The sequence below is a fragment of the Rana temporaria genome, chromosome 10, assembly GCF_905171775.1.
Source record: "Rana temporaria chromosome 10, aRanTem1.1, whole genome shotgun sequence".
Taxonomy (NCBI): Eukaryota; Metazoa; Chordata; class Amphibia; order Anura; family Ranidae; genus Rana; species Rana temporaria.
This window is the reverse complement of record NC_053498.1, coordinates 15,052,564-15,065,244: the sequence shown is the minus strand read 5'-3', so window position 1 is coordinate 15,065,244 and position 12,681 is coordinate 15,052,564. Positions and strand designations below refer to the sequence as shown.

The 12,681-nt window shown below is 44.2% G+C and overlaps 2 protein-coding genes across 3 annotated transcripts in view; both read right to left on the bottom strand.

Annotated features, from left to right (window-relative positions):
• Positions 1–5,669, bottom strand: part of LOC120916353 (sialic acid-binding Ig-like lectin 12) — a 33,005-nt gene extending 27,336 nt beyond the window's left edge. For both annotated transcript variants that reach the window (XM_040327268.1, XM_040327269.1), the window contains exon 1: positions 5,538–5,669. The gene's annotated coding sequence lies outside the window, so the exon portion shown is untranslated. The remainder of the gene's footprint in view (positions 1–5,537) is intronic.
• A 5,446-nt stretch (positions 5,670–11,115) lies between these two features.
• The window catches only part of LOC120916352 (hemicentin-1-like), a 46,086-nt gene continuing 44,520 nt past the window's right edge, over positions 11,116–12,681 (bottom strand). Inside the window, exon 21 of the mRNA XM_040327267.1 lies at positions 11,116–11,335. Coding sequence (XP_040183201.1) covers positions 11,291–11,335 — 45 coding nt within the window. The 3' untranslated portion in view covers positions 11,116–11,290. The remainder of the gene's footprint in view (positions 11,336–12,681) is intronic.

Below are 12,681 nucleotides of genomic sequence, written 5' to 3'. Positions count from 1 at the left end.
CAATTCAAAAGGTGTGCGCCTCTGCAATACAATCGTATCGCATACCCCTCGGTACAGCGGCACTCGGCTGATCTCTTCTCCTTTTCTTCTCCTGGCTGTCAGCGGGGAATGTTGGTACCCCTCCCTCTGCAGGCGCTGAGCTCCGCTGCTCTAATCGTCTCCTGGGTGTCAGTGTAGGATCTCACGCCCCCGTCTGTAGGCGCTCAGCTCCGCTGCTCTCATGGTCTCCCAGGTGTCAGTGGGGGATCTCGGCTCCCTCCCTCTACAGGCACTCAGCTCTGCTGCTCTCATCGTCTCCTGGGTGTCAATGTAGGATCTCACCCCCCCCCGTCTGCAGGCGCTCAGCTCCACTGCTCTCATGATCTCCCAGGTGTCAGTGGGGGATCTCGGCTCCCTCCCTCTACAGGCGCTCAGCTCTGCTGCTCTCATGGTCTCCCAGGTGTCAGTGGGGGATCTCGGCTCCCTCCCTCTACAGGCGCTCAGCTCTGCTGCTCTCATGGTCTCCCGGGTGTCAGTGGGGGATTTCACCCCCCTTCTGCAGGCGCTCAGCTCCGCTGCACTCATTGTCTCCCGGGTGTCAGTGGGGGATCTCACCCCCCGTCTGCAGGCGCTCAGCTCCGCTGCTCTCATGGTCTCCCAGGTGTCAGTGTAGGATCTCACCCCCCCCCATCTGCAGGCGCTCAGCTCCGCTGCTCTCATGGTCTCCCAGGTGTCAGTGGGGGATCTCGGCTCCCTCCCTCTACAGACGCTCAGCTCTGCTGTTCTCATCGTCTCCCAGGTGTCCGTGGGGGATTTCACCCCCCTTCTGCAGGCGCTCAGCTCCACTGCTCTCATTGTCTCCCGGGTGTCAGTGGGGGATCTCACCCCCCGTCTGCAGGCGCTCAGCTCCGCTGCTCTCATGGTCTCCCGGGTGTCAGTGGGGGATCTTGCCCCCCCGTCTGCAGGCACTCAGCTCCGCTGCTCTACTTGTCTCCTGGGTGTCAGTGGAGGAACTCGGCCACCCTCCCTCTACAGTGCTCAGAATTTTGGAAGAAAGTTCAGGCAGCCATGGAAGCGCCAAGAAGGTACTTGCACAATTTTATTACAGAAACACACACCCTCCACATTACATAATCCTGTAATAGAGAGAATTTCAGCATTTTACAGGCACTTTTACTCTGTTCACACTAGGGATTCCTGGCATGCAAGCCCTACCCCGAAAATAAGACCTACCACATTTTTGGTTCCTAAAAATTATATAAGACCCGGGCTTATTTTCGGGGAAACACGGTAGTTGCAAACTCAGTTACTAACATGTCTTGCTTTAAAATGTTATGGCAGATTTTAATTTTGTTTCCTGCCCTTCTTACCCCCTCTCTTACAAATATGTACTCCAGTTGTATAGGTTGTACCAAGGAATATCTAGGTGACCTCCCAGTCCTACAGTATGTACCCATTAGGGGTAGGCTGGCCTAGGTCATCATGTTCTGAACAATTGTTTGTTAAATGTTCGCCTGTACAAAGTGATTGTATTGAATGCAACAATCTTATTTATTATATTCTATAAATCCTAATAAAAATTTGTATTTAAAATGTTCGGGTAAAGAAGGGAAGGGAAAGTGGAAAATTTGCGCTATGTGCAAAATATAAGTCAATAAATAAATCAATATGAAAATGAATATAAATAATCCCTAACGGAAGTCCTGCTGCTAAACACCACAACCCTGATATAAGGTGCAAAAAAATATATACAAAAAGTGTAGCGCTGGAATAAATAGTAAAACTATGTATTGCAAAGAGTGAAGACGATGTAAAAAAAGTATAAAAATCAATAAGAAATTAAAAATTAAAAATCTATCAATAATGATAAATGCAGTCAAACTCCCAAGAAGGAAAACTTCAATCAGTTCAAATAAACATCCAGTGTGAAAAGGAAAATACGTGGAATCCAATACGTGAAGATGCCCGTCACCAAAGGATAAATTCAAGGCTTACCGACTAGCCAGTGACCGCCCTTCTCTGGGGGGGTCAAACAGGCTAAGTAGATAGATGGTCCTCGCAGTAGTGGTGATTGCAAGATTTGACTGAACACAATTTTGTGTCTATCAACACAGCAGTGACTTGGAAAATGTTTGTTTGGGATTCTCATCACATATTTTTTTATTACACACATTCAGAGGACTAAGATTACATTTTTTGGACGTATACATTTAGCCAGATTCAGAGAGACTTATGCCCCGTACACACTATCACTTTATGTGATGAAAAAAAACGACATTTTCTGTGAAGTAAAAAATGACGTTTTTGAAACTTCAATTTTCAAAGACGAAGTTGCCTACACACCATCGTTTTTCTCACAAAGTTCTAGCAAAGCGAGGTTATGTTCTCACCACTTTTTCCATTGAAGCTCGCTTCATAACTAGCTTCTGGGCATGCGTGGGTGTAAAAACGTCTTTTTAAACAACGTTTTTTGCTACACACGGTCAATTTCTGTGAAGTAAAAAACGACGTTTTGAAAAACGACACATAAAATTAAAGCATGCTTCAATTTTTTTTGGTCGTTTTTTACAAGACATAAAACAACGTTTTCCCCCACACACGGTCAATTAAAGTGACTTTTTTAAAAACGTCGTTTTTTTTCATCACATAAAGTGATGGTGTGTACGGGGCATAAGGCTGGCGTATCAGTAGATACGCCAGCCTAAGTCTGAATGTGCACCCGCACTAATTTAAGCGTATTCTGGTAACCAGATACGCTTAAATTAGGCTCAGATACGAGCAGCGTAAGTGTCTTACACCCTCGTATCCTAAAGTGTAATTTTTAGGCTGACCACTAGGTGGCGCTTCCATTGCGGTCGGCGTAGAATATGTAAATCAGTAGATATGCCTATTCACGAACGTACGCCCGGCCGACGCAGTACAGATACTCCGTTTACGTAACGCATTAGCGGCCTAAATTTATTCCATCAAATAGATGGAATAGTAATGTTAAGTATGGCCGCCGTTCCCGCGTCGAAATTCGAATTTTTTTACGTTGTTTGCGTAAGTCGTCCGTGAATAGGGATTTATGTAGTTTACGTCCACGTCGAAATCAATAGGCCCGTGTGGCGGACTTAGCCGCAATGCACACTGGAAAATGTAGGCGCACGGCGCATGCGCAGTTCCAGAAAAACGTCAATCACATCGGGTCACCCCCCATTAACATAAAACACGCCCCCTCAGCCTAATTTGAATTAGGCGCCCTTACGCCCGCCCGCTTTAGGCTACGCCGCCGTAACTTATCAGGCAAGTACATTGTGAATCATGTACTTGCCTCGCTAACTTACGGCGGCGTAGTCTAAATGCCATAAGCTACGCCGCCGCAAGTATGCGCTCGCCATCCTGAATCTAGCTAATTGATTCACTATTTATGTTTGCACAGTTGCAAGTCATTTATTGTGTTTGTTATATAGTTTGACGGACTACTTCTTGCCAGCAGCGAGAGCTCTGTAAATGCCAGCTTTTGTTCTACTACGGTTTTGTGATATTTCACCATATGGCATCACTGCTCTCTAAATAAAATGTATGTATTACTGGAGTGATATTACTATTGTCCAAACATAAAAACTTCAAACGCATCATTGTTATCCAAATATAACTTAAGCCCCGTACACACAATCAGAATATCATACAAAAAATAGTGATAGTACAATAATCTCATTATTAGTACACAGCTGTCGTCTGAAATTTTCCAAAGGGACAAACACAATTTTTTTTCTCATATGATACCAGAGCATATGATTTTCGTTTAGGCTGGGTTCACACTATTGCGAATTAGATCCAGGTTTCACCGCATCCAATTCACATGACGGGAGATTGTGAGCGGCTCTCTTTGGAGCCGGTACACACATCTCAGGAGCAACTCTGGTGCGAATTGCACAGGAGTCCTGTGCGTCTTCTGGTCCGTTTCAGGTCTGAATTTTGCCAAAATTTTACCAGACCCCTGCTGTGAGCCGCTCTGTGCGGCAGTGTGAACCCAGCCTGAATCAGTACAGTTTTCATCCGAAAGTACAATTCAAATACACTACAACACATTACAGTACGTGCCCGCGAGATTGTATTTCCAGCGCGATGGGATCGTGCTGGAAATCGGCACTGTGAGGCTGTACTTCTCGCGCTCGCTGCCCCCACGAGATGCAGCGTATTCATAGGAATCTCTTGGGGGCGGCGAGCGGGAGGAGCGACAGAGCTTGGCGCTGGCTCGCGTAACGGGGGTCGCAGAGGGCCAATATGACCGCTGCCGAGCCGCGTTTAGATATAATATCGCGGTCACCTACTGTACATCACTTCCAATTTTTTTATTCTGTCATACAAGAATTTTCATACTTTGGTAACCTATTTGTTTTCTATATGGAGATTAGCATCCAAAAAAATAAACAAAAGACAGACGATCATTTGTCTCAGTGACCCGGATTCACAGAGAGTTGGGCGCACATTACGCCGCCGTAACGCAAACGCCGTACGCCGCGCCGACGCAGCGCAGAGAGGCAAGCATGGAATTCAGGAAGCCAGTGCTCCCAACGCTGCGTCAGCGTGGCCTAGGTTTCGAAGGCGCAGGCGGGCATAGGTGGAAGTGGGCTTGACCCATGCCAACCCATGCAAATGAGGTGTGACCCCATGCAAATGATGGTCCGAGCGCCAGACAAGTAAGTTTACCGAACTGCGCATGCACCGTGACGTGGACGCATCCCCCTGCGCATGCTGACAACCACGTCGGAACAATTGCCTAAGATACGCCGGAGCAATGCGTACGCCATGAACGTAACCTACGCCCAGCCAGACACACGTCCAACGTAAAATACGCCGGCTTGGCCGGCTTGTGTTCCCTGGTGCAGACCTTTGCATGTCTGCTGCTGGGTTACACCTCCTTTATGGGGCTTAACTTTACGCCGGACGTACAACTTACGCGCACCTCTCGTAGCCTGCGTTGGGCGCACGCAGGTTCGTGAATCGCCGTATTTCCCTCATTTACATATTTGAATGACTAATCAATGGGAGCGGCACCATGCTCACAGCCTAAATGTGCGCCCACTCTACGCCAGCATAAGCAAGATACGTCGGCAGGGTGTAGCCTGGTTTTAGGCACATCTCTGTTTGTGGGTCTTGCGCACAGATACGACGGCGCACATTTGCACTTACGTCGGCGTAACTTGTTATACGTCGGCGTAAGTGCTTTGTGAATCCGGGCCATTGTGTGTACTAGGCTTTACTTGACTTGAATCACAGCAACATAAATATTAGTTATATCCTAAAGTAGTGACATCACTGCTCTTAAGTTATAATCTTGAACTATTTTATAAAAGAGATATCATCATTCTTTCAAGATCTCCAAATATGTTTCAATGCTCTCCGAGTATGATATTTTTTTAGGAGAGACCTCACCTCCCTACAGAAGTGCAATTACTATTCTTTGGATACATGTCATCATTTTGTTGCAGTGACATCACTACTACTACTACTATATTAGATAGCTGCCAAATCAGTACTCACAACCCCATAAAATTACAGTATCCACTTACTATAGTCAGGGTGATGCTGTCGCTTCTTTCCTTCTCTTGTGTAGTCACATCGCAGTATCATCTCTTCTGATAGAATGCCACTTTGCATACTCACAGGAACACCCAATATAGTGTCATGATGTACTTTAACCACTTCTCTTTTCCTTCTATATATATATATTTTTTATAAAAACAACAAAGTAAATACCAGTAAATGATTACAATGTTTAAAAAATATTTAAATTGAAATGCTACTTGTAACAATTACTGGTTGATTTAATATAAATCGAAAGTGAAAGCCTGTGTGATACTTTTTATTTTTTTTCAGATAATTGGACCGAGTCCTAAACAAACAAAGAATTTTATCTTGGGATTTGGATTTGCGAAAATCCTGTTTTTAAAGTCTGTTATTTTTAAGGCATGATGATTTATCAGAGAGTAACACAATAATGACCTAATTGGAAACAGTGATAGCTTTTGGAAATGTTTCCTTTTTTTTTTTTTAAATGCCTTTTTGGTTTGCAAGTTTATAAACTGTTTCATTATTTTCTAAAGCAAATATTTTAACAACAGTTAATATATGGTGCTTTAGAGAATATAGAAATCCTGCAAAGATCAACTGCAAGTTTATTGTCATGAAATACCCCAGCCACCAGATGGCGCTAGCGGCGCATCGGCGCGCACGGGGCACGCGCAATCGGGGCAATGGCGCGTGGGCACGCGCGTTCGCGGTACCACGGGGCGCGCGCACCGGCGTCAACGGCGCACGGGCGCGCGCAAACGGCAATTCGGCGCCAAAACGGGGTACTTAAGGCGTCCTGAGATTCTGGCCTCTTGCTGTCCGGTCTAAAGCGTTTCCTGAACCTACCAGTACCTGTTACCCCTGCTTGATCCAGATCCTGATACCCGGCTTGTTCCTGTTGACCCTGTCTTCCGCCTGCCCTGACCTTTTGGCTTGCTCTGACCATCCCTCTACCTCATCCCTGGTACTCTGCCGCCCGCCTGTTACTGACCCGGCTTGACGACCTCTCTACCATCTTGACCTTCCTGTGCCTGATCGGCTGGTCCAGCTTCTCTCCGGCTTCTGGGACGTTTCACTGTCTTCTGGGACTTGTTGCTGCCTGATCTACAAAACACCTTCCCTCCGGTCTGCTACTTGCCAGGCTGCACCTGCCTTCCAGAGACTCTATCAGATCCTGCAGAAGCATCAACCAGCCCCTGCATCAGCGTCACTCCAGGCACTTGTGCGACTCTGTATTTCCGTTCCCCCTGTCTACTCTACCAGGGGTCCCGGAATCAGAGGAGTAACGGCTGCCACTTCCTGCACGTCGGGCTCACCCTCCAAGGTACGTGACATTTATATACAGATTATTATTATTTTATGAAATTCAGGACTTTTTTTTACCTGTGCACATAATGACTAAATCACACTTGTTTAAAGAGGAAGTAAACCCTCCTCAAGAAAAAAAAAAAAAAGACCCTGCAAGACAAAGGCATAATGAGCTAGTATTCATAGCATACTAGCTCATTATGTAGTTCTTACCTCCGATTGAAGCCCCCACAGCTGTCCACATCTCCCCCTCCGGCCGCCGACATGTTGTCCCACAGGGACTTCCGTGTATCGCAGCTCTGGCGCATGCGAGCGGGAACGGCACAGTATAACTGAAGCAGCGGCACATAGTGCCACTGCTTCAGTTGGCTTAAGTGCGCATGTGCTGCATGACGTCGGCACATGTAAATACAGGGATATCTCCTAAACCGTGCATAATATAATGTTTGGGTGTTCTAAGTAATTTTTAGACATGTGCGTTCCCGTTCGTAACGAATGGATTTTCATACGAATTTGTTAGTATTCGTACATTCGGATCAATTCGAACATCCGAAAAGCTGAAAGAACCAAAATACGAAAATTACGGAATTACGAATAAGCAAAATAACGAACAACTGAAAATAGGAACGTATGATTGGACAATCTTACTAAAATACGAAACACTGAAAAAGCAAAAGAACGAAAATGACATCTATAACGAACGATTTGCATTCCGTATTTTAAATCCTTTGTCTGTTCGTATTTTCATTCGCATGTTCGTATTTTCATTTGTGTGTTTTGTAAATCCGTTTCTTTGTCTGTTCGTAATTTGTGTACTCGTATCGTTCTTTCGAATGGGCACTGGGCAGTGTAGTTAGTGAGTGATTACTTAAAATCTTAGCCAATCCGCTTATCTCTTTTGTACTGAGTCACATTGTACAGTGTAAAGCCTCGTACACACGATCGGACTTCAAACAAACTCGTCCGTGGATTTTTGTCTGAAGGGAGTTGGCCGGACTTTTGAAACCGAAAAAGTTTGTCCGATGGAGCGTACACACGGTCGGATTTTTTGAAAAACGCTCATGTTGACGTTTGTTGGCAAAAAGTCAGACCGTGTGTACGGGGCTTAAGAGAAAGTATATCTTTATATGGATTAGCCGCGTGTTGCTATGTATTTACAAAAGTACAAAATTAAGAATCCATTAAACTAAAATTATTATCTAACAAAATTACGAATTTCGAATCAACGAAAATAAATTAGACAGAATTACGAATCATTCAGTATAAACGAAAATAAAACTGTTACGAAATACGAACGGGTCCGAATAGGAAAACTTGCATCTTACGAAATACGAACGGGTCCGAATAGGAAAACTTGCGTCTTACAAAATTACGAATCTTTACGAATCTACGGAACGAGACGAAACAGAACAAAAAAATACGAAATTTTTTGTTGTACACATGTTTTTAACTTGTAAACACCAAGTCTGAAAAACAGGCTCTGGGCTGAAGTGGTTAATGACCAGGCAATTTTTAGCAATACAGCACTCCGTCATTTTATTTAAACAAGGAAGACACAGCTCCAGGTGAGCAATCACCACAGTCCGGATGCGCTGGGTGCAAGCCGTGACTCCCCACCGATGATCAATAGGAAGAAGAGAACGGCTGCACACCACAGGAACGTTACAACAAATGTATTCCAAAAATAGCAATAGCTGACCTCAGTGTGAAGGTCAGTGTGAAATGCACACGTCACCTCCTGGGTTCAAACACTCTGTCTTTGTTGGCTGTCATTTGCTATTTTTGGACTAAAATCGTTGGAACGTTCCTGTGGTGTGCAGCAAATCGTTTCTTCCTACTGCTTCACCTCACTGACAAAGTCGTCCAACGCTGTACCTGAACAAAACTTCCTTTTTTTCCCACGAATAGAGCTTTCTTTTGGTGGTATTTGATCACCTCTGCGTTTTTTTTTTGCGCTATGAACCAAAAATGGTCGACAATTTTGAAAAAAAAACTATGGGCCAGATTCGTAAAGAATTGCGGCGGTGTAACGTATCTTCTCCAGCGCGCGCCTCAAGTCGAGTCTCCGCTTCCCGCGCTCAGTTCGAACGCCTCCGCCGACATATACCGAGTGCAGTACACTCGGGTACATTCGGCAAGGCTCGGGCGTAACTCGCGCTCACGCTCTGTGACGTTTATGCGTGAGCACGAGCGAAGCCGAGACTAACCGAATGTACCCGAGTGTACTGCACTCGGTATATGTCGGCGCAGGATTTCAAACTGAGCGCGGGAAGCGGCTATCGGCGTATATCGCGCACCCACGATTTTCCCCTTATTTTAATGGGAAAATAGTGCGCGATATACGTCGATAAATATGGTATATATATATACAGAGAGAGAGAGAGAGATATCTATATCTTTATATATATATACAGTGTATATTTTACAAGAGTAACATTACTTCTCTTGAAATATAAACTTTATTTTAACGCAGCGATTTTATTGCTCTCCAAACATAAATTATATTTTAAAAGAAACCTCATACAAACTTTTGACAAACAGGTACAATACACCTTCCAAAATCCATACAGTAAATAGTTCCCCATGGCTGCAGATGTTTGCTGGAAATGCAATGGAACTGCATACCACAATTGGTGGGAATGCGACCTTATATATCCATTTTGGCAAAAGGTTTGTGAGATCATTAAAAACATTAACAAAACTTCGATTCAGCTAATGGCAGTATGTTGCCTATTACACATCACTAAAGGTCCAATGAAAAAATATAAGCGATTCCTAACAAGATTTTTACTTACTGCTGCAAAAACCCTAATACCCAGGCATTGGAAATCCACCAAAACTTAAACTATTAAAGAATGGCTCCTCAACCTATATGCTATGTACGACATGGTGGAAATACAGGCTACAGCTCTCGAAAATATAGAGAAATGTAATGCTGCGTACACACGATCAGAAATTCCGACAACAAGTCTGCCTGTGCGGGATTCTCTGCCTGTGCCTGTGCGGGGTTTCCGATCATGATTGGGAAAACCAATAAGGTTACGATGTTTAAATAATAAGTGTAAATGCATAAATATTTTCTAGTGGTAGTAGAGAAATACATATATAGGGCTCTTTCACACGGGCGGACCGTATGTCCGCTTTTTCATCCATCCGTGTACGGATGAAAAAGGGACATACATTGGTCCCTATGAGATTGCACCCGCAATCCTCCGATTCTGCAGACAAAGGAAAACCCTATTTTTCCATCCGTCTGTGGATCGGATTGGGTGAACACGGACAGACGGTCTGTGTTCATCTGATCCCCCCCATAGGGGAGGGAGAGCAGAGAAAAGACAGGGCGTCCCTGCACAGTGTGCAGGGACGACCCTGTCATCTGCCGGCTCAGCGGGGATCAACGGAGCGATCCCCGCTGAGCAAGCGGAGGTTCACGGGGCGGATGTGAAAGGGCCCTAAGTTCACACGAATTGTTATATAATTTCACCACGTAATGTATCACTAAGGTCCTGTACACACGATCAGTCCAACCTGATGAAAACGGACTGAAGTTCAGTTTCATCGGTCCAAACCGACCGCGTGTGGGCCCCATCAGTCAGTTGTCCTTCGGTCCAGAAATGTAGAACTTGCTTTAAAATTGGACCGATGGACGCCTGACCGATAGGTCAAAACCAATGGTTAATACGCAAAAGCATCGGTTCCAAACCCGGGCATGCTCAGAATCAAGTCGACGCATGCTTGGAAGCATTGAACTTCATTTTTCTCTGCACGTCGTTGTGTTTTACGTCACCGCGTTGGACTCGATCGGTTTTTGACCTGATGGTGTGTAGGCACATCGGACCATCAGTCAGCTTCATCGGTTAACCGATGAAACTGAACTTCAGTCCGTTTTTATCAGTTTGGACTGATCGTGTGTACGTGGCCTAAGACGTTTTATGACACTACTCTCTGAACTTGTTATATATTACATATAAAATATAACAAATAAGAATATCAACTTACTCAGCGTGATCGATGTGGTCGCGTTCTTCCTTTTTTGTGCATTCACACCACAGTACCACCTCTACAGACAGAAGTTATTTATGATGTAATTTTGCAATTTTTATAGGAACCGCAATATAGAGAGTGTCATGATACTCATGTTACTTATTTTTTTTTAAAACATTCTTTATAGGAAGCACAAAATAGAGGGTGTCATGATACTCACGTTACTTTTTTTTTTAATACATTCTTTATTTGTACAGAATGTCATACAGTAGAAAAATATACAGGGTATAAGAATGAGCCATATATAAGACATGTATAAAAATACAAATTGCTGATAAACCATGAATAAGTCACTGAAATATAATGTCATCACACAATATGGCTATGATACGGTATATGTATGCTGTGTAGCCATTTTTTGTTTTTTGTGGAGAGGGGTGTTTCGAAGTATTCTTCATGATCACATTGACATATTCGCATAAACGTTGTCTAGTCCCTCATCAACCTTTGAAGAAGAAAAAAATGTATTAACCAAATACAGAAATATTTAGCATTTATAGGTACTATGATGTTTAGCATTGTAAGAATATACATACAGTAGAAGAACAAAGTTAAAACCCGAATACGTTTTTTTTTCTCTTTTAAATAATAGCCATTATCGGACTTTACACCTTTATAACTAATGATGAACCTAATCCTAAATTGCCTTATATGTTAAAGTGGGAAGTGGAAGGTGATTTGCAGCTTACCCATGAGAACTGGAACACTTCCATTGATAAACATAGAGGGCTAGATTCAGAAAGCCCGCCGTAAGTTTGTGCGAGCATAGCGTATCTGACATACGCTACGCCGCCGTAACTTAGTGAGGCCGGGGCTGGATTCACAAAGAACCAGCGCCCTAAGTTACGGCGGCGTAGCGTAAATCTGTCGGCATAAGCGCGCCGAATTCAAATTGAGAAGAGGTGGGTGTGTTTTATGTAAATAAAACATGACCCCACGCAAATGACGTCTCTAACGAACGGCGCATGCGCCGTCCGTGAACGTATCCCAGTGCGCATGCTCCTAATCAATAGTCAATGCTTTCGACGTGAACGTAATTTACGCAAAGCCCTATTCGCAAACGACTTACGCAGACAACGTAAAATTTTCAAAGTTCGATGCGGGAACGACGTCCATACTTAACATTGGCTATGCCTCATATAGCAGGAGTAACGTTACGCCGGAAAAAGCCTTACGCAAACGACGTAAAAAAATCCGCCGGGCGCACGTACGTTTCTGAATCGGCGTATTCCAGCTCATTTACATATTCTACGCTGAAATCGACGGAAGCGCCACCTAGCAGCCAGCGTAGATATGCACCCTAGGATACGACGGTGTAAGAGACTTACGCCAGTCGGATCTTAACCATAATTTTGGCGTATCTTGCTTTCTGAATACAGAAAGAAGATACGCCGGCGCAGCTTTGAATTTACGCGGCGTATCAATAGATACGCCGGCGTAAATTCTTTCTGAATCTAGCCCAGAAAGTGTACCAAGTCTCTTACGATTAGAGAAACAGCCATGAAACTATTCATGAGATGGTACTTGACCCCAACCAAGCTTCACATAATCTATCCGGTTGTCTCCCCTAATAGTTTCCGAGGTTATCCAATCCCAAGTAATTTTTTTGTACACATATTCTGATCTTGCGAAGAGGGAGCGCCTTTATGGTGGAGAGTTAATGAGTTTGCTTCTAAGTTAGTTGGTAGCTCACTTAAACTAACTATGACTAAAGCCCTGTACACACGATCAGATATCTGATGAAATCTAATCCGATGGATTCTTTCATCGGATATCCGATGAAGCTAACTT